We start from the raw sequence: 23,087 nt of genomic DNA on the forward strand, positions 1-23,087 counted from the left end.
AACTACATATATTAATATTTGCAGTATATTGTGTCATTATAAAACTGCTTTAGAAAATAGTGAACCACCATGTAGAGTCTTGGGGAGGGCTCGGTGATCACCCATGATACCATAGCAGTTGTCTCCTGTGCTCCCAGTGGTCACACTATCAGGTGCAGATAGAACTAAGTCATACAGAGGAAGAACTTAGGACAGGGCTTAGAGAAGACTCAGGGCAAGGTGACCCTTCATCATCACCTGCTTACAGACCGTCTCCAGGTATCCATGTTTACATAGTTGTAAGTAGTTTGCAGGACTAAAAGCTTGTATATGGTTTCGGTTGAAATAGTCCCAGGAGTACTTTGGTTTTTCCTACCTTCAAGCACAAGTGTAAAATGAGTCTCACTTGCCTCTTCAGACCTCTTGCCTGGGACTGAATATTTAGTCAGTGTTTCCAGTGTCTACGAACACCACGAGAGCATACCTCTTAAAGGAAGACAGAAAACATGTGAGTCTTGGAGCAACATGCTTATCAAGTAGCTCTTGCCTACCGATTTTAAAAAAACAAAATGAAACACTACTTCTAAATATACACCTTGTCTTTTGTGGTGATTATGGTGTGGGCAGCCTTGTCATTACTTTTTCTTCAGTGGTCTTAAAAATTAAAAGACACCTCACTCAACAATTAGTAATTTATAATTAGCAATTCAGTCAGTGACATTCTACTCCTGCTTCCACAGTGGACTGAAATTAGTTCAGAAACTTTGCTGTCTATGCTTTAAAAAACAGAAAAACAAAAACAAAACAACAAAATGAAACTCCCAAGAAGAATATCTCATAAACTCTATTATTTTAGAGTTACTGGACATTTCTTTTCATTATACAGTATGTTCTTTCTTAAATATGAATGCTTTTAATTGTTTTCCCTTAAAAAAGCCTATTTTAGTGTGTTTAGTTCTTCATAGTCCAAAAAGGACTTCCCAAAAGGAAGTTGATATATCACAATTTTGTTTGAGTATAGTATTAAATAGAATTAGTGAATATTTCAACTCAAATAAAAATTTGCTGTAAGTCCCAGAAGGGTTAAATAATTTGAATATGGGTTAAATAAAATGAACACTGAATTCTTATTAATTTTCAAAAGTTCTCAATTCATAAAGGATTACCTGCATTGGATCTATCCAGGATAATGTCTTCAGTTTTAGAAAATTTATGTCCAGCTTCATCACCACTAACTCTGTTGACAAATTAGTCTCTTCTTGGGCACAGAAAGCTTCTTTGGTATCTTCTTTAACTTGACAGTGGGCAGATCTTGTCTTACTTTGAGAGATACAGGATGGAACTGGACTATTTGAACATTGAAACACTTGAAAATATTACTTCCCACAGTATTTTAAACACTGGTCTTCAAATGTGATACAGAGACTACTGTAATGATGTGTATACATAACAGGGATTGCTTAGAAAAAGAAAAATGCATGAATTGGCTATTTTGAACTGAGAATATATGATTTTGAAATTCATCTGTGGCTTTGAATCAGTGCCTCATAACCTAAGATTCAGGGCACTTCACTACATTGATGAGAAATGATAAAAAGTTGGGTGGATGTAACTCCCTCCCACCTTCCTCACATGTTAAGCTCATGGTATCTTGTCTTTTTTCTTCCCCTCTTCCTCTCATGGGTGGAAAATATAGGTCTTGATTCCCCATCTGGCATTGAATTTTCTGACATCACTCCCAAGTCTTTCACTGTCCACTGGATTGCTCCTCGAGCTGCCATCACTGGCTACTGGATTCGCCATCATCCTGAGCATAGTGCTGGGAGATCCCGAGAAGATAGAGTGCCCCCCTCTCGGAATTCCATCACCCTCACCAACCTCAATCCAGGCACAGAATATGTGGTCAGCATTGTTGCTCTTTATGGCAGAGAGGAGAGTTCCCCCTTGATTGGCCAACAGTCAACAGGTAACTTGTAGTCTGTTCTTCAGAGCAACCCAGGCTTTCCCATACAGTCGGTACAGTCTATGAAATAACTTAGCTTTATGTAGGCAGAGTCATCTTCTCCCCCCAAAATAGATCATGGTTAAAGACACAGAGAGGCCAGTGAGAGAATGTGTGGAGGAAAATCTCCCTCTTAGAATATAGTGAAGAAAATAATTTCTTTATCCCAAGAAATTTCTCACCTGATTTAGATATTTATATGTTTATAATTATAAAAGTTTTATTTAAAATACAGAAAACCATTTCAAAGTTCTCTTAAAAATATAATGTTAGTATAACAGTGTCATTATTCTTGGAAGATAGATGCTGAAGCACTTAGGGGAGAAGTGTCATCTTGATGTCTCTATCTTAGTCTGAAATGATGTTAATCATTTTAGGTTATTAATGTTAAGAGAGAAGCAAATGTTGCAAATGTTTCCAAATAGTAGACACTTAAGAGGAGGACAGGTGGCTATTCATTGTTATTATTTTTGTGACTTTTCTATGGTCTTACTAAAATAAAAAGTGGAAGGAACAAAATCCTTCAATAAACTTGAAACAATCATTTTATCACAATTTGAATAGTCTCTTAACCACTTTCCTTGAATTGTTCATAACTTTTAGTTCTACTAATTTCATACAGTATTTACATTTTTGTATGAAAGAAACCTAAAAATGATGACCTGGAAAATGAGCAACGAGAATCCAATTATCATTTGAAAGTTATGGATGTGAAGATTTGTCCCTCGTATTTTCTAGTTTCTGATGTCCCAAGGGACCTGGAAGTCATTGCCTCCACCCCCACCAGCGTACTGATCAGCTGGGAAGCCCCTGCTGTTACAGTGAGATATTATAGGATCACCTATGGAGAAACAGGTATGTTGGCTACTTGATGCTTCACATTCTTAAGCAGACCAAAATCTGCTGTGAAGAACCCAAAAGCTCAAAATGGACATAAAATTAAAGTAATTTTGGCAGCGCACTTGCAGACACTTGTCTATTCCATGAATACCTGGACTCTGCATATGATATAGTTGGTTATAAAATCAAGAGAAAAAGTTGATCCAATACAACTAGAAGAGGAATAGCAGAACTGAGGAAAAAAAGATTGTCAGTTCACAAATATATTATCACTGGTCAAATATGATTTTTAACTTTTTCTTCATTTTACTTTTCTGTATTCTCTAATTTTTAGCATAAAAACATTCCATGAAAAAACTTTAAAAGGATGAAGGACATAAAATCCTAGTTTGAGTGAGGGCTTACCTCTCCTCCCTTTTAATATTAATCTACAGCTTAGTAACATTTCAAAGTTAGAATGTTAAAATAACATTAATTGCAATTTTCTCCCTATTTTATATACTTATGAAGGTTTAGTATGTGTATAAATACACCTTCCTGTCCAGGATTTATTAATAACACTCTTTAAAGGGGAATAAGTAATAAAATGTGATTTACATACTGCTTTCAATATGTTAATTAATCAGTAATGCCCAAGTAACTCTAAGCCCCTCACATTATGGACTAATCCCTTTTCACACAGGAGGAACGAGCCCTGTTCAGGAGTTCACTGTCCCTGGGAGCAAGTCCACAGCTACCATCAGTGACCTTAAACCTGGAGTAGATTACACCATCACAGTGTATTCTGTCACTGGCCGTGGGGACAGCCCAGCCAGCAGCAAGCCAATTTCCATTGACTATCGAACAGGTACAAAGTTCTTTTCTGGAACAACACAGGATTATTTATTCAGAAAACTTTTACAATGTTTTCCCAATATATTTTCCTCACTGTGAACTTGATTTCCTTTCTTTCTTCTTCTTTTTTTTTCTATTCTTTTTTGCTGGGGATCAAAGTCAGTACCTTGTACATGCTAAAAAAAGCACCCTACTACTGAGCTATAACCCCCAGCCCCGGTCTTTCTTTTTAATAAGACAAAATCGTTAGTTAACATTATAAGGCAAATATACAAGGAATGACTTCAAGAGCACAGATTTTTTAAAATGTGTTGTTAATTGATATATCTCATGTGCCTCCTGCAAGAAATAGGCAGAAAGATAATTATTCAATAAATATTTGTTGAGAAAGAAATGAATGTATTGATAATTATAGGAAGACAAACACCTACCTGGGGTGTAGCTTCTTTGTGAATGAAGCCATCATCTTGAAAACATTTGTAATGAACACCCCACCCCTCAAAGCTATCTCTTTATTCTTGCAAAAGAAATACCTGGGAAAGGTTAATAGGAATAAGAGATCTTTGAATATGTACCAGAACCAAAGATAAGGACTCTTCTAGTCTTGTCCCCCAGGACTGGGCCTGTACTGGTTTCTTTTTACTTTTATTTGTAGAAATTGACAAGCCATCCCAGATGCAAGTGACTGATGTTAAGGATAACAGCATTAGTGTCAGGTGGCTGCCTTCAAGTTCTCCAATTACTGGTTACAGAGTGACCACCATTCCCAAAACGGGCAAAGGACCATCACAAACTAGAACTGCAGGTCCAGGTAAGAATAACCCTCTTGTCACATACAGCAGGATGAACAGAGTAGGACAACATAATTTTCCTTCTTTACTAGATGGCCACCTTGTCATGGGGACCATACATTTCATGCCACATGTCATGGTTGCCCATTCATGAGCTCAGGACTCAAGATCATTTCCAACTTACTTCACAGTAGCAGTTTTAGGATACACACATTTCTGGTTTTACATGCATGGTTCTGTTTAGTGACATGGGCCTCTTAAATTACCAGATCCATCTTTGTGGTTTTGTTGGTATGCACACCAAGAAGAATAACTGACTTTTTCAGATTCTTGTAGATCTGTTGTTTTTATATTTATATAAAATATTTGTGAAAATAGGATCTCAAAGCAACCTCAAAATCAAGTTAATTTTCTTTCTTCCTTTTTCCAAGAGCACCATCATTCATTGTTGAGGGCATCATATTAAGTTTTTGACCTTCTCCTTGAATGTGATTTTATTCCAACATGGGAAATTGTATTAGCAATAAACAGGTGTGTCCAAGAGGAAATTGATATCTAACTCCTTGATATTTTCATGACAATTCTGCAACTAAAAATTCGAGACCACACATGTTTACTGTCAAACTCCAGAAGTCACTTGGATGACTTTATAGTGCATAGATGCTACATTTGCTTTTCACTCCCCTTGCAGATCAAACAGAAATGACCATTGAAGGCTTGCAGCCCACAGTGGAGTATGTGGTTAGTGTTTATGCTCAGAATGGAAAAGGAGAAAGTCAGCCCCTGTTTCAAACTGCAGTAACCAGTACGTAACAAATGTGTGGTTTCCTTTTCTAAAGTCAAATTTTATTCTTGGGTCTGAATGCCCTCTGCATGTCTTTTGCATTTTATACAGAGGTAGAACCAGCTTATTGTTTAGTTTGTATCTTGAGCTGAGTCCTTGGCAAACATTTTTCTTTCTTCCTGCCAAGTAGTGAACGTACAGGAAAGAAGTTGTGGAACTACCATAGTGAATTGCTGTGCTTTGAATTTCTTTTGCTCCAGTGGCCTCAGCAAAATCTTATTTGCCTATAGCAAATCTACAAAATATTTTGCTAGGACCTTTTTTTCTATGACTGGATGGTAAAGTTGAATAAAGTATACATTATGAAGTTACCATTTTTGGAGGACTGTGGCTGGAAAAACATTTCATATGAATACTTAATAAGAAAAAAAGAAGAGTTTAAGAAAGCTTATAGCGATCTGAATGTAACATTGAAAATCAACATTACCACTTCCAAGGCATAGAAAATCCAGGTCTATGAGACTAACATTACATTGCAAAACAAATCTTAGTGGAACATCTTTAAATCAATGCAAGTATATCCCCAACGTGGGGACATTTGCAGAGTGCCTAGGCATCTCATGTACACCTATTTTGATAAGTTATGCAACATCAAATATTTTCTAAACCAAAACAATTTTAGGCAAGTGTCAAGTAATTTTCCATTGACTAGTGGGTTAATTGCAGTGTAATTCATCAAAGAAAATGGTATCTGCAAAACTGCTTTGCATGTTATAAAAATGCTTATTTCACAACTTGCTTTTCACATGACCTCTTACCATTAATTTGCCTAACAGACATTGATCACCCTAAAGGACTGGCATCCACTGATGTGGATGTCGATTCCATCAAAATTGCTTGGGAAAGCCCACAGGGGCAAGTTTCCAGGTACAGGGTAACCTACTCGAGCCCTGAGGATGGAATCCATGAGTTATTCCTTGCACCTGATGGTGAAGAAGACACTGCAGAGCTGCAAGGCCTCAGGCCGGGTTCTGAGTACACAGTCAGTGTGGTTGCCTTGCACGATGATATGGAGAGCCAGCCCCTGATTGGAAACCAGTCCACAGGTATCTTGGTAATCGCACCACCAGGGTGCTCATGGGAGCAGTGACTTTAAGCCTTGCTGAAAGTCTACTTTATGGGGCTATTCATTCCCATTTAAGGGGTAAATAAATAAATAAAATAAACAACCCTCTTTAGAAAAGATCCTCTTTAAAGAGGAAAGAGGAAAAACAGTCAATTTTAGGTGGTATTAGGTAAATAAATCTGATGAAAAGAAATATTGGAGTAGCTTGGCTTATACATAAGGCCATGAAACCAGACATCTAAAGATGATACTAAAATTGTGGATATTTCCGATGCTATGACTCCCTGTGGTTACTCTCACACTATGTACAAAGGAAAGCAGTTTGGCATCCTAGAGTTTCCTCTAAGAAAAGATCCCAACTAGGACATTTTATAGCAGCATGATTCTGAGAGCACATGGGTAAGACCTTTCTCCCCTGGCAAGATAGCTTATGCTTGTGTATAATTTGCCTAAAGGATTCTGATTCAGACACACAGGAAACAGTCATTAAGGCAAATTCTTTCCATGATTCTTTATCCTCTTGTGCTTTATTGCTGAATCAGAGTGGAATGCTAAAAATTTGTCCTGGTGATGGTATAAACCTTAGCAGTGACAATCTGATTATTGCTCCTTGCTTCTCTTTTCTGCTTCTATTGTGATCTAATTTTCTTCTTATGTTGCACCACAGAAATACTTCAAATTTAGCAGTTACATCTGCCTTGGGGTCCGAATAAAAAGAGACAATAAAAACATAATTCTATCTTTTTTTGGATGGCATACTCTGAATGCCATAAGAACATAATTTATATAGAAAAAGGGCCATTGTTCTTTTCATACAAATACAAATGGAAAATCAATTGTAATGACCAATAAGCCAATATGACTCTTTTGTTTTTTTAAGGAAAAACAAATAACTTTGAAAACCCAAAGTTTCCTAGAGCTCAAGTATTTAAAGTGTTTTCAGGATTTGAGAATTGGCAGATATAGAATACACATTTCAGAAAACTTTCTTTCTTTTGTATCCCTTCTTGTTATGCTCTCCTACTGAATCTTTTCTGGACCAGGGAATCCTCTAATCCAACAAGAGCTATCCCTTCTACTTCCTGGAATTCATTCTATGTTCCCTTCTCCCCACTTCCTGTAAGATAACCTTTGACCAATGACCATCCCAACAGCCATCCCTGCCCCAACCAACCTGAGGTTTACTCAGATTACACCAACAAGCTTTAGTGCCCAGTGGACACCACCCAATGTCCAGCTCACTGTATACCGAGTACAAGTGACCCCCAAAGACAAGAAGACCGGACCAATGAAAGAAATCAACCTTGCTCCTGACAGCACCTCTGTGGTTGTATCAGGACTGACTTCTGTCATTGGAATAAAGTAGAGCCTCTCTTACATAGTTAATTAGGTGGTAGAACATAATCTCATGCTCGATCCAACTGATCTTTTCTTCTCCTGTCAAATAATTTTATTGTGATTTTTTGTATCAAGAGAATTGCTTTTTGTTGACCTAAGCTTTTCCAGATGACTATTGGAACAGAATTTTATAAATAGCTTTAGATTTTGTGCAGCTCTTCTGGAAGTATTCTATATATGTGGGGGCAATTTGCATATCAGTAGACATAAATTCATTTAGTTATACATTTTTTGAGTGATGTCATCTTGGCAAGAAATGTTCTCCAGATTGTACCAACCAACTTGACCCTACCCTCATTAAAAAATTTTTAAATCATTCTAGACTTATATATTAAGACCAGTTACAGGGAAACTACAGAAAAGGGTTTCAGAGACAGAAAAGAAAATTATCTTTGTCTGTGACCATAAAAATTCATGATTTACACCTGTCATATCATAAAAGAAAAAAAAACAGGCTATTACCCATTTTTCTTATTTTTTCATCACCAGTTTTACATGAAAATGTGAGTTATAGCTTACTTGGGCATAAGCCCATAAGAGCTTTTTAAAATTCATTTAATTTCAGTCTGTTGCTGGTCATCTGTAGTGTAGAGATGAAATTAATCTAGGAATTGACAGTGTTGTGAGATTTGTTAGTTTATTTCTTTTTTACTAATAACCACTGAATTATCTAAGCCATGGTGAAACTCCCGGGGCTTCTTGCAATGACACTGCTAAAGCTCACCAAGCCCTTATTTCTAGGTGGCTACCAAATATGAAGTGAGTGTCTATGCTCTTAAGGACACACTGACCAGCAGACCAGCTCAGGGGATCATCACCACTCTCAAGAGTAAGTAATCCAATTTTCTAGTCTCAAAATTTTCTGTATAAACAAAGAATGATAAATGATCTCTCTGGTCACTAAGTTAAAAGTGGAATGAGTCCCAATGTGGAAATTGGTGGGATTCCCTATCTTTTTGACTGTTACCTTTTTTGCCCCTTCAGAAAGTATTCCACTAATACCTAAAATGAAATCCTTTCATAATGGTATAACATTGGTGTTAAAGATTAGGACTAACAGCTACTTTATGCTCCACTTGTTAGAATTTGTTTTACTGGAGTTAGGTCTGGGGAGGACATGTTGATTTCTACTGTATTTTAACAGCACCATAAGTATGGGATCAAATTTGGCCCAGATTTTAGTTTCTGCTCCATCAATAACTTGCTGTGCGCTCTTTCAGCTGTCACATAAAGTGTCAAAAGTTCCATCATCAATAAAATAGAGATAAAATAGGAATCTTTTCTGTTGAGAGAAAAGATATGAAGCCCTATAAAAACGACGAAATACTAGCAATAATACTGGCTATTATACATATAATTGCTAGCTGGCCATGCTATTATAATTCCTACCACACACTTTTACAGTACAGTAAATTAATCATTTTAATACTTACTGAAGATTTGTATGTACTATAAAGTCAGACCTGGGAACCACTGGTAGTATTTATAAAGCTTTTCAGTTCTTCAAAGAAAAAGGCACCCAATGTAACTATTTCCATATTTCCTAATTACTGTTGAACATTCTTTGAATGCCAAGGGAGATAATCTACAAATTATTTAATCAATGTATTTTCTGAAGAGGATGTATTTTTAAAACATAAAGAAATGTTTTAAAAGATCGAAATCTCACCTATATGAGCCAGGCAGGCACTAATCTCTAGCTATAATCCCATGCAGATGTCAGCCCTCCCAGAAGGGCTCGTGTAACAGATGCTACTGAGACCACCATCACCATTAACTGGCGAACCAAGACCGAGACGATCACTGGTTTCCAAGTTGATGCCGTCCCAGCCAATGGCCAGACCCCAGTTCAGAGAACCATCGGCCCAGATGTCAGAAGCTATACCATCACAGGTGAGGGGACCCACCACCTTTACCACAAGTGACAGTCAATCAACATTCACAATGTAAACCAGCTTCTTAGTTATTCTATGTCTTATATGATTCAATTTATTTCCAATTTTTTATGATAACACAGCTTGAAACAGTTATTCTCATACCATAATCAAAAATAGTTTTGTCCTTTGAATCTTTTATTTTGGTCTACTGTGTGGTCTCAGAGAAATGGCTTTTTATCAGATTTGTTCTTTCATCCCTATGCCCTTTCTTATTTAAAAAAAAGTAAAATAATGTAAAACCAAAAGAAATAGGGTCTGAGGATGCGGTTCAATGGTAAAGCACTTGGTGAAGCTCTGGCTTCCATCCCCAGAAGCACAAAAAAATGAAAATAGAAAAGAAAAAAATGAAATGGTGGTGTATAGTTCTTAGCATTAATATAGATTTTAAAAAGACATAATTAATAAAGACAAACAACATTACTTAATAAAGGTCAAAGTTCAGAGGGAATTTGATAAAATAGATCAATTTAGGTCTTTTTGTGCTGTACAATTCTGATTCCAGGTACCAAATAATGACCACCTAATTACCCTATAGAGAAAGTACACTCAGTGGGCCACCCCTCATTCTCCAAGAGGACTGCTTCTAAAGTAGCATTTTTGCATTTAAAAATTTATTTTAGTCGGAGGTCCTTCTCTGCATTAGTGATTTGCTTTTAAGTATGCTCCACAATAACAGTTAATATCCACATCATGTTCTACTTTATTGTTCAAAGGTAGACTACTTCCATGATCTGTATAAACATGGGTGGGTAGATGAGCCAAGAAAATTGCAGGTGTGGGCTTGAAAACTTTCCTAGTAAAGAAGAACACATAGAAACCATCTCCTCTCACATCCCAGGTTTGGAACCCGGCACGGACTACAAGATCTACCTGTATACCCTGAACGACAATGCCCACAGCTCCCCCGTGGTCATCGATGCCTCCACTGGTAACTGCTTTGTGCTGACAGACACCACTGGCTTGTAGTATAATCAGACACATGAACTTAAGAAACAAATGAAGGGTCTTTGTAATATGACTCCCTGTGAACCATGGGAAGAGCTTACAGAATTTCACTCTCTTAAGTCTGATTAAAAGGGCTGGGGGGGAATATGGGACCATTTTCTTGGCTTTTATTTTCTGAGACTTAGTTTTGCTTTCTTTTAGCCATTGATGCACCATCCAACCTGTGCTTCCTGACTACCACCCCCAACTCCTTGCTGGTAGCATGGCAACCGCCCCGTGCCAAGATCACTGGCTACATCATCAATTATGAGAAGCCTGGGTCCCCTCCCAGAGAAGTGGTCCCTCGGCCCCAACCTGGTGTCACAGAGGCCACTATTACTGGTATTGTGTTCCCTCCCTTTCCTCTTTACTCCCTCTGACAGTCTAAGTCTTGAAACTCCATCTGTATCTTTGATGCTATATCATGAGAAAGGGAAGCCCTGCACTTCAAAAGACATTCTCCACACAGTACCCTCCATATGACATGACGTTCTATTCTGCCCATCAGCCCTAGAACCTGGAACCAAGGACACAATCTACATCAGAAGAACCGAGTACACAATCTACAACCAGAAGAATGAGCCCCTGATTGGGAGGAAAAAGACAGGTAAAAAGCACTTTCCGGGTAATGAGAAGAACGTTAAGACTAAACTAATGAATGATGGATTTTGCATTGTAAAAAGGGTCTCTCCATGTTTTGACGCATATATCATGGATGCTTTTTCTAATGGCCCAGTGTATATTTTGTACTCTCTGACAGGAGGAATAACTGAACATCCTCTGTAGAGTTCCATTTTATTTATTTATTTATTAAAAGGCCAGTCAATATAAAACCTTGTTATTACCTTTCAAAAATTCAAATCCGATATGAAATATAAAACCAAGTTGTTATTGCTATTCTTCTATACTTTGTGTTGACTGTTTTTTTTTAAAAAAAAAGGAGGGATAGAAACCCCTCCCATTGTCTTATTATTTGATTTCTGAAACTTGGAACTAAATAATGTTTTACTTTGTCATTCGGTCTTAGTTCAATTTGGAGAAAATGCTGTACATATGGCAATAGGAAAGCTTTCAAAACAAATATGTGTTCTTACCTCTTTTTACCATTTCCAACCATGAAAACTATTGATTTAAACCTCTGTAATGCTCATACTTCTGATTTAAACCTCTGTAATTCTCATACTTCTTATACTGACATGATCGCTGTGGATTCTAGTTCCTATGATTTGTTTCTCAGGTTTAAAGAGAGAAGACAATGGCCTGGGGAGGCACTACACATTGCAGTTTCATTAGGCTTAATTTGAACAGAGGCAGCTTCTGTGGTGCTCAATGGTTCAAAGCTTTGTGTCTCTAATAAATTCATGCTAACACTTTTTTTCTTTCTAAACTATAAAGAAACCTTTGAGAAAAATCATAAAGTTTTCTTTCTGGGAAAAAGTGGGTTTTTTTGTAATCTGAGAACCGCTGGTTTTCCAGGGGCTTTGATCAGGTTGATATACAATCTTCATTGCCTGAATTGATAATGGTTGCTACTTGCTGAAACTTAACGCCCTTTGCTTTTTTTGCTCTAACCTCTCTTGGCTAGATGAGCTTCCCCAACTGGTAACCCTTCCTCACCCCAATCTTCAAGGACCAGAGATCTTGGATGTTCCCTCCACAGTTCCAAAGACCCCATTCATCACCAGCCCTGGGGTTGACAATGGAAACGGTTTTCAGCTTCCTGGCACAAGCCATCGGCAGCCCAGTTTGGGGCAACAAATGGTCATTGAGGAACATGGTTTTAGGAGGACCACACCACCCACAGCGGTCACCCCCGTAAGGCATAGGCCAAGACCATACTCGCCGACTATAGATGAGATTCATGTCCCCAGGGGAGAAGTAGACTACCACCTCTACCCTCACAATAGGGAGCTCAATCCAAATGCCTCTACAGGACAAGAAGTTCTCTCTCAGACAACCATCTCTTGGACTCCATTCCAGGACAGTTCTGAGTATATCATTTCATGTCAGCCCATTGGCATGACAGAAGAACCCTTACAGGTAATCATCTCCCTCCCTGCCTGTGGCTGGGAAGCTCAGAAAGGAATAAATTAGAGGAAAGAAGTGACAAAGTTTTCCTTCTGGGAAAGTGTTTTGTAATCTGAGAATTGCTGATTTCCCCAGGGGCTTTGATCAGGTTGATAAATAGTCTTCATTGCCTGAATTGATAATGGTTATTAATTGGTAATGGTTATCAATTCCCATGGGCTTCTTACTAGTAGGATTAAGAGGCTCTGATGTAAAATGGCTACTTCTAGAACTTTTAGAGAGATGGCACATTTAAGCACTGATCATTTATTAAAAGTCCATATGGCTCTACTTGGGAGGATGTACGAGAGAGCGTCATTAGCTTTTATTCAGTAGAGAATGAAATCATTTTTATTATCTTCACACATTGGAGGCTCCATAGTAAGATGAACAAAGACATGATCTTAGAAAAGAAGAAAGATACTCCACTGAATTTACATTTGTGCACCATTCTTAGTTTGTCCTTGAAGAATCCCATTATCTGTAGTATATACAAGGAAAAAGAATGTAAGAGGAGCTGTGCATGTCAGCTGTTAGAAGTAACGGATTCTCTTACTAAAACCCCATCCTTTAATTTGTCCCACTGGCACAGTTTTTAAAAATGACTATGTTGTGGGAGATTACTGAGCTTAGAAACCTGAGTTTGAGGATGTGCCATTGTTTTAAGGACTCTGTATTGTGTTGTGGTCTACTGCCCACTGTGCATGGCCTGCCTGTCTCCACAGAGAGCAGTGTCTGTGCTTGATGTGAAAGGATCATGCAGGGCTTCCATGGGCTTCTACAGAGCCACATCTAGTAGGATTAAGAGGCGGCTAGTGTCATTGAGGGCTCCTGCTAACTATGGAGCACATAGGCAGACTTTGGGTAGGAAAATCTGAGAGAAGTGACTATTCCTTGCTCATTCCATTTCTCTCCTTGGCCAGTTGGGACTCCTATATACCCCTGGTCTTTATTAGTTTCCCTTTGATTTGTTTAAACAGTGAGGGTTAATGATAAGGGACCAGGGGAGCCCGCATCTGTTCTTTACTATAATGCTCTCTCCCCATTTTGGCTGTACCAATAATTGCAGTTCCGAGTTCCTGGAACTTCCACCAGTGCCACTCTGACAGACCTTACCCGAGGGGCCACCTACATCATCCTAGTGGAGGCAATGAAAAACCTGAAGAGGCACAAGGTTCTGGAGGAGGTTGTGACTGTGGGCAACCCTGGTATGTAAATTCACATGTGGTTTAGGCACATGCTCCTTGTTGGACTGCACCAGAGAAGGCTTTTCCTAGTGACTGTTCCTTTGTTGCTTGTTGCCTTGCAACTGTGGAAAGTATGCCTACCATCAATATGAAGTACATGAGCAACCTTAAGTTCATTTAACTTTAAGTGTCCTCACCAACACACATGCAGTGTTAGGATGACAGGCCAGGCTTCAGTTATTTAGCCCAAAAGTATTGAATCCTTCCCAGTGTCTTGAGTTGATATGAGGCACTGGTTTCCTGGTATACTTTCCCGTACCCCTTCCTTCTCACCATGCTGTGGTCCCCTAGAGTGATTCTTAGTACCAATACTAATGGGAAGTTCTCCTCTGCAACACATTTTTATCCAAAGAGCTTCCTAATTCTAAAGTTATTTCACTTTTTTTCTCCTGATGATATAGGTGTAAAACCATCATAAAGGTTAAATGGCCATTGACTTTATTGTGGGGTGGGGAATGGGTATTGGGGATTGAGTTACATCCCCTGCCCTTTTTATTTTTTATTTTGAGATAGGAGCTTGCTAAGTTGCTTAGGGCCTTGCTAAATTGCTGAAGCTGGCCTACCTTAGCCTCCTAAGTAGCTTGAGTTTCCAGGCATGTGCCACTGTGCCCAGCAACCACTCACTCTTCTTTGTAGCACTTTGCAAGTCCTTTAAAGCCAGTAGCATGCCACCTGGCTTTTACTTTGCAGCAGCTGATGTTATTCACCCAGGAACATGAGATAGGAAATAATCAAAATCGTGAATCCTGAATCTTCCCATTGGAAAGGTCTCTCTCCACACCAACAAGGAGTGGTAACTCCTGTCTATGCCATGTAACAGAATCTCATCCTAGGGTCCAGTTATATAATTTCAGCCTTATTCTTCATCTGACAAAAGACTACTATTTTATATGTGTAAACTTTGGTGAATTATAGCAGCTAACTGCTGGCAGGCTGGGGGGAGGTTCTTTTGTGTTTGTTATTAGGTATTGCATTTTGTGGCTTTAATGGCAAAATTGTTGTGTGAAAGGAATTTTTGAGAGCATAAAGGTTTTTGTGCTTTTCCACATCTTTTTATTTTCTTTAAAAGAGTCCAACTCCATAACATTAGTTACAATAGAATTTTAACTCCTGAATATTTTTGGAATAATGAATCCCCATTTAACAGTCTTAAGTTCTTTCTGTTTTTCTTTCCTACTCCTTATTCCTGGCAGCAGTGTTCTTCATGATAGCCAGGGTCTCTTGACTTTGAAACATTTCAGACTTTTTAGCTCTCTAAAATATATTTCTTTCCAGAGTGATGCCTTTTGAAATATTAGGCACTTCCAGTATCTACTGGATTTGATTTTACACTGTTAAAAAAAAAAAAAACCACACAGTGAGATTTAAAGTCACAGTAAGTTATCATATTCAGTTTTCAGAGAATAACTTGAGGCATGCTTTATTTGCAGATTGTTTATCTATCTATCTATCTATCTATCTATCCATCCATTGGTATCAGGGACTGAACTCAGGGGCATTCAACCACTGAGCCACATCCCCAGTCCTTTTTAAAAGTTTTTATTTTGAGACAGGGCCTTGCTATTTTTCTGAGGCTGGCCATAAACTTTCAATCCTTCTACCTCGGACTCTTGAGTCGCTGGGATTCCAGGTGTGTACCCAGCATGCCTGGCTTACACAAATTATTTTAAAACAAGTTTTTCTAAAACATAAAGAGACAAGATCTTTGGTCACATGATGAGACTGTTACTTATTCCTAACTCATGTACTTCCCATTTGATTTCTCCTATTTGAAACAGTTGGTTTTATTAATAAAATCAGTTTTACTATCATAATAACTATTTTGCAAAATCTAGGATTTCCAAACTATTATGCAAAAAAATGCAATAATAAAAGTGAAGACTGCATTATAACAGTATATAAAAATGCTAAGACCTTTGCATCATAAGCAGAAGGTAGCCTCTGATAATATTTCTTAGTTTAGTGAGCACTTTCTACAGGTTGTCAAAGGGACGATACATTGGCTTCTTGGCCTTGTGAGAGAGATGTTAAATAATTAACTCAAGGTCACTCAGGTCCTGATGGAGAGGCATTGCTACCCTTGTTCTTACCTGGCTTAAATTGCCTCAGAGTTGATTCCATGTTCTATAAAGTAGATTTACCAGATTTGATCATTTTTACAATTGAAGACAAAAGTGAAAGATGGTCTCCTTTTCAGATGCTGGTGGCAAGTGTCCATTGGCTACACCTTTACATCATTTATGAGAGTGGCTGATACATCCATGGAGCATATGGAATTTTAGAGCTACCGGAATTTTTCTGTTAGATTAAGTCATTGTATATAATGTTCTGGTTTCTTCTTCTTCTTCCAAACCACCAATAATAGGTCTCTTTTGCTTTTTCTTCCTGTTGCTCATAGGCCCAAACCAACCTATTGATGACACCTGCTTTGACCCCTACTTGGCTTCCCATTATGACATTGGAGACTAATGGGAGCGAATATCTAAAACTGGTTTTAAACTCACGTGCCAGTGCTTGGGCTTTGGCAGTGGGCATTTCAGATGTGATTCATCTAGTGAGTAGCTTGCTCTGACCATCCACTCTTCCTCCATCTCCTCCAGTTCCATACATTCGCATTAACGTACCAAGGAGTCATGTTTGGTAGACGCAAGCTCTTCCAAACATTTGAGAAAACTGTTGGACTCAAAGTAACATTTTGTATCATTGAAAAATGATGGGAAATTTTACTTGTTGAATATCGCTTCATTTCAAGTCGTATGCTAATACAACTACTGATTAAAGCAAGTTGTTGGTGATGCTTTTGAAATTTTCTGTTAAGTCAAACTCAGTGGAGTCAGTTCTCATTGAGAGTGCCAGTCAGAGAAACCCCAATTCTCTTTTAATCTTTAGTGTTGAATGTGGTTCAAGGTGATGATTCATACTCATACTCATTTAACACAAATCAAACATACATATGTACACACACACTCTCACATTATACACACACATCACAAATACACACATTGAATATGTGCACACACACACACACACACACACACACACACACACACCAGCCACATAGTTTGAATATTGCTAGTAATGTAAAGGAAAATGTACAGATATTCTACTTGTCCATAATTTAAAAGCCACTTCACCAAAAAATATTTGATTTTCAAATTATAGAGATTTTAATGTTTCAAATTACAGTGATCCTAGGATTATCTATTGTGCTTTGAGAGTTACTATTAGAATTTATAACCTTTCACTTATCCTTCGATTTTAGGAGATATAATCATTATTGACCATTGGTTCATTTTTACAGGTGTTAACCATTATACCATATAAACAATCCTTTCATCAACTTTTACAGAAATCATATTCATGGAAGTAAAACAGAACAGATTTTTAAAGATTTCTTAAAAGTATATTAGTTGACTTATATACATGAAATGGCTTAATCCAGATTGAAATTCAAAAGCCAACTGATTTTTACAGTGTAGACTTCTGAGCTTGGCCACCTGAAAATGGTATATAAAATTGGGAGGCTGAGCAGAAGTATGGGCGTGCACTGCGGTAGAGTTGGGTGTGTTAACATGTGGCAGCAATGAGGTGGTTGGTTTTTAACTTCTGAAAATGAACTACTTTTTAAAACTTTGCCTGTTTTTTTGCCTGCATAAGTATTAGGTGCAATTGTGGGAGCAGAAGTCTAAGGTTGTTTATGAGTGTCTTTAGATCAACTTACATATTCTTTGCTTGAATGTCATAGTTATTTAATGCCTTTTCTTCCAATTTGAGAAGACTGAATTGTTGATTTTATAAATTAGAAGAAAAAATGCATTCTGATGTAAACTTCCTAAGTGTGTTCTATTTAGTATAAATCTCAGAGACTAAAAGTCATCTTTTACATATGGTAAAGGCATAGGACTTGTGGATTCTCTTCAGCACCAGGTCTCTATTTGTAGGGATGATAGCCAGGGTTTATCATTGTTTTGTCATCTATGTTTATTCTTTCTTTCAACTTACATGCAAGAGGTCATGGCAGAAAGAAAATGCTGATCTGTTTCATTGCACTTCTTTGTATCTAAGGTCTCTGCAAATCCAAAACTGACTTTAAAAATATATATATATAAATAATATATATATATATTCCTAAAAGACTACTCTGATCCTGCTTTCATTCACCACAATTTTAAACCTTAATGAAAATTTAAATGGAAATCATTGGCCAAGTCCTATGACATGATTACTGCGGAGTGCCTTAAAATGGCCTAGAAAATAATAAATAGTAGAAACTATATTTTTAAGTCCAACTGAAGAATCAGTTCACAGTAGGGATTGTGACCTTTAACTTGTCATTCTTTCCAGATATGTGGATTTTAAAATCCTATATCCCAGTGTGCTTTTCTCTTGAGAGTCAGAACACAAATAACTCTGCCTGTGATTTTCCCACCCACACAGAATGGTGCTACGACAATGGTGTGAACTACAAGATTGGGGAGAAGTGGACTCGCAGGGCAGACAACGGCGAGATGCTGAGCTGCACGTGGCTGGGCAAAGGGAAAGGAGAATTCAAGTGCGATCCTGGTACGTCATTGAGAATGGTTTCTGGAGCTCTATTGGCACACCCACTTCCATTAGGGGCTGTAACTCCCATTCACAGGATGGACTGGAGACTTTAGGTCCCCTTGAGGTTTGAACAGAGGCTTTGTTCATCTTTTGATTTGGAAAAGTGGAGGTGAGCCTCAAAAAGGAGTCATGATGGAATGTTATTACAGGCCACTTTAGCACTTTTCTGAGTATTTTGATCATTATCTACAGTGAAAATGGTGGAAGAAGTCTCTATTGGTCTGTCAATTCAACTTTTAAAATATGATTTCCATTGAACCTATTAGATCTAGTTTGTGGAAATGCTGCCTTAAGATCTGAGGAGTAGTACCTCTCTTATGATGATTCATATAAATTTGAGTAATTTGGACTTTGATGATACAAATTTAGGATAAAATAGAACCCACCCTTGTATCAAGCTGAGTCTGCATTGCTGTTCTTGGTCTTACATGTGCTTCTGATTTGTGCCTACATGTAGATGGGACAACATGCTACGATGATGGGAAGGTTTACCAGGTGGGAGAACGGTGGCAGAACGAATTTTTAGGTGCCATTTGTTCCTGCACATGCTTTGGAGGCCAGCAGGTAAGATGGGATGTGCCAGGTTCCCTGCAATTTAGATGACACAGGGGAGGCTCCTGTATTTACATGCTGTGTGCAAGGTGCCTCCATGCCTCTTATGAAGAGTTGATAAGACTCTGGAGCATCCTCCCTGAGAATGGCAGACAGCCCCTCCCCATGCCTGCTCTTCTCAGGCTGTTCTGTTCTTCAGCACTGGAAGTGTTACCTGCTATGGAGCACTGAGTAGCCAGCTCTATGCTGATGGACAATTTTCCTGTGGCCTTGTTGTGAAATATTTCAAATAATACTTTGGGTCTAAGAAAATTCCACTTTGTGCCCTCTCTTAGTCCAAATATATATCCTTGTACTAGCTCTACTAATATGCTAAGTAAATGGGACAAACAGGAAATGAGAAGTGGTCATGGCTCTTACTTAATGATATAGTCAGAAATTAAATTAGTATGTATTTAAAATCAAGCTAATTAAGGAAGGTTTTTGAGTTGAGTCTGACAAATACAGTTCTGACTAGACTGGAGTCAGCAAGAAAGGGTTTATGGAAAAGAGAAGAATAAACTGGCTGGACTTGGGGTGTCTCAGATTTGGTTGAGGGAGCAGAAAGACAGTAAGCACACCCCCAGGGACAGGGTGAACTGGCCCAGGTAGGCTCCATGAACCAAACCTCTGCCTAAGTGTCTTGTTGTCAGAAATTAGATGGCAAAAAAATTCACTATTTAAGCCAGTACTCCTCAGCTATTTCTAATATATGCCCTCCTTCATTGTAACAACAGAATGCTGTGCCTTTCCCAAATAAGTAAAATTTCAAAGGGAAATGACTCTTGTAACTGGAAAGTAATGGAAGGTCATCGTCCTTCGTTTTCAATGGAGACATGCCTTTCCTAACAACACTCCAAATTCTGATCCATGGGAAGGAAACATGCTTCCACCCCAGGCGAGGTCCACAGTATGATATATTTGGCATTAACCAGTTACAGATGCACAAGAAGAAAATGAGCGTGATGGAAAATGTACTTTGGGGAGATTCATCTGGCATCAGGGAAGCTTCTTCAGGGTTCTCTCTGCATCACCTTACCAAGGGACACAGTCCAAGGAAACTGATCTGATTCCATCCCTAGTGTGTGAAGTTGGTCTCTTTCTTTCAAACCCCCCCCCTCTTTCTCTCATAAAGACCGATCATAGAACTCAGTCATTTTGGTATAAAAATGTGTAAAGGAGAATTTATTGGGAAGTAGACATTGGTCACACTTCAGTCTCTTTGTTACTTAATGAACGTGAAACCTTTCCCCTGTGACTCCTTTTCTGTTGCAAAGTGCTCAATGAACCACTTATGACAGGAGTAGGAACATTCCTGATTCTGTAGGTAGGCATTGACCTGTATTATGTTAGGTGTTATGGGAAGTAGGCTACAAAGTGGAAAATGTCTAGAATATATAAAAGATATGAAAGAATGTATAAAATATATTTAAAAAATAAGAAAGAATATATTAGTGTTCTTTGGGTTGCAAGAGGAAAGTCCTGTTCAAGTTAAGTGGGCAAAAATGTCTCCCATAACTGAGAAGTTCTGTATCTACCAGCTTGAGGGGCAGCTCCCACCATGGCATATGGAGTCTGTTGCTCTTGGGCTACCATTTCTTTTCTAGTGGATTCCCTGCTTATGGTAACATCCAAGATCAGCTTCAAATTTACCGTCTCCCAATTTAGGAACAGAGAAAGAGAACTCTCATTTCCCCTCACTTCAGGCAAAAATCTGAGAGAGTTTTACTGGTGTTGCGTGGTCTGTTCCTATGCTCCACTCCATTGCTGGCCAGAGACAAGACTTCCATGTTACTGGCCAGGGTGGTTTAGGAAGGGAGTTGCCATACGATGCTGGAAAGACCATGGCTAGTGTCAGCCCAACTCCATGTTGGCAGCCCCAAACTATGGCCCATTGTGTGACTTCCCTCTCCCTCCCAGCAAGCCACTCCTCTCCCCTGGATCTCTATTTCCTTTGCTGTATAATGAAGGTATGTGTCTATGTGGTCTCAAGTCTCTTTTAAAAGCTCTAAGATTCTTTGAAACAATCTCTTCCATCATCTAGTATTAAAAAAAAAAAAAAACATTGCTGAGGATGTTGGGACTGCAATCAAACTTAGCAGACTGAGTGGGATTTAGATAGGAAGAGAAGAGAGGAAATTCCAGGAGAAAGACAAAGTGTATGCAGAGGCCAGTGTGAGCTTTGGTGATAAACCAAAATGTATTCCAAGAGTTGCAAATACATGAGATTCTCATCAGTGCTTCTTTAGTGATTTACTGCTTATATTTGACCAATGCACAAGAGCTGAAATTCTTAACTCAAGCACTAATTATGATGCCCTTGGGATGTCTGTCCTAAGCTCCATTTGTTTCATCTCTCTCCTCCAGGGTTGGCTCTGTGACAACTGTTACAGACCAGGTGGTTCAACTGTTCCTGAAGGCCCCTCCTCAGGTCACTCCCCCAACCAGTATACACCGAGATATCATCAGACAACAAACACTGTAAGTCCATTTGCCCCTGTAGACTCTCCCTAAATGTAATTGGGTGCATGACAGGGAATCTCTTTCTGCAGATTCCTTTCTTCTGAATGAACCAAATATTTGTTGTTGTTGTTGTTGTTGTTGTTGTTGTTGTTGTTTTGAAGATCTCTTAAGTGACTTGTGTGGAATACTGTATCCTAAAGCATCATTGAATTTTTGAATATCTCTCATTGCTCAGTATATGGCTGGGCTCTTCAAACTAGAAAGTTTCTTTTCTATGAACAGTTGTCACAAGTCTCCCCTTCCAACCCACACCCCCATATACGTTATAGAGTATTTGCTATACTGATTCTCTTCTTCTTCCATTAACAGAATGTTGTTTGCCCAATCGAATGCTTCATGCCTTTAGATGTGCAGGCTGACAAAGAAGATTCCAGAGAGTAATATTTGCAACCCAACGGAACAAGCATCTGTGTCTGCTATGGTCTATCCGAAGTCGAGTGATGTTAGCAGATCCCATCTTTGAATGTTTGTTTCTTTCTTAGCCTTTTGCTCTGGAGACTCCAGCTTCAGCTAAACTCACGGCTTCTCCAAGCATCACACTGGGAAGTGTTTTGAGACTTTTCTCATAAATGAGGGCAGTATGTTGTCTATTCTGCTTTAGAATAGTCAGTACTGCTCAGTATTTTAAATGAAATGATTCTCGGTGTGATTTGGTTTGCATAATGTATTGAATTATGTTACCAAAATTTTAAATAGGAAAGTTGCCCAAACACTTCTGTTTTCATTTAATTGTCTAGCCCACAATACTATAGGAATGGCGTGTCCTTGCTACTGTGATATTTAACATATCCACAGTATTCACTTCTCCAAATGATTCTAACAGTTGCTTAGAAGTGTCTTTCTCTTACCTGTTATTTATCAATTTTTCTCAGTATTTTTATACAGAAAAAAAATTGTATTGAAGACACTTGGTATGCGGTTGACAAGAGAAATTTGGTATAATTATGGTTGGTAATTATTTTTTATACTGTATGTGCCAAAGCTTTACTACTGTGGAAAGACAACTGTTTTAATAAAAGATTTACATTCCACAACTTGGAAGCCACTTCTTTTTATATCAGATATTTGGGGAGGAAATAATAATCACCATGAATGTTCTTTTTCTTTTCAATTCATCAAACATTTAGATAGCTCTGACATGCAAGGCTCCTTAATTCTTGGGTTACTTCTGTACAAGGCTTTCTGCTTTTTGCTGCAAAAACAGCTTCACTTTTGTCATTTCTCCACTCTTCAAGAGCAGAGAGATTTATGTTTTTTCCTTAACAGATTTAAGTAGCCTCTCATCTTTATGAAACATGCCAGCTAGCACTTCAGAAGCATAATTGAAACAATCTTTAGTTGCTTTTTTCTAGGCATTATTATTCTTCCCTCCCTCCCTC

The 23,087-nt window shown here is 38.3% G+C and overlaps 1 protein-coding gene across 1 annotated transcript in view; it reads left to right on the plus strand.

The window, feature by feature from the left end:
- Positions 1-22,089, plus strand: part of LOC143640203 (fibronectin-like) — a 32,814-nt gene extending 10,725 nt beyond the window's left edge. The window contains 21 exon segments of the mRNA XM_077108092.1: positions 398-487; positions 1,676-1,945; positions 2,720-2,836; positions 3,504-3,668; positions 4,311-4,466; positions 5,138-5,251; positions 6,067-6,336; positions 7,511-7,704; positions 8,496-8,583; positions 9,471-9,647; positions 10,530-10,619; positions 10,838-11,017; positions 11,184-11,282; positions 12,261-12,715; positions 13,812-13,950; positions 16,165-16,173; positions 16,388-16,543; positions 18,427-18,552; positions 19,052-19,158; positions 21,553-21,666; positions 22,018-22,089. Coding sequence (XP_076964207.1) covers positions 398-487; positions 1,676-1,945; positions 2,720-2,836; positions 3,504-3,668; positions 4,311-4,466; positions 5,138-5,251; positions 6,067-6,336; positions 7,511-7,704; positions 8,496-8,583; positions 9,471-9,647; positions 10,530-10,619; positions 10,838-11,017; positions 11,184-11,282; positions 12,261-12,715; positions 13,812-13,950; positions 16,165-16,173; positions 16,388-16,543; positions 18,427-18,552; positions 19,052-19,158; positions 21,553-21,666; positions 22,018-22,089 — 3,188 coding nt within the window.
- The last annotated feature ends 998 nt before the right edge of the window (positions 22,090-23,087 follow it).

This window comes from Callospermophilus lateralis, unplaced genomic scaffold (assembly GCF_048772815.1).
Source record: "Callospermophilus lateralis isolate mCalLat2 unplaced genomic scaffold, mCalLat2.hap1 Scaffold_1348, whole genome shotgun sequence".
Lineage (NCBI taxonomy): Eukaryota > Metazoa > Chordata > Mammalia > Rodentia > Sciuridae > Callospermophilus > Callospermophilus lateralis.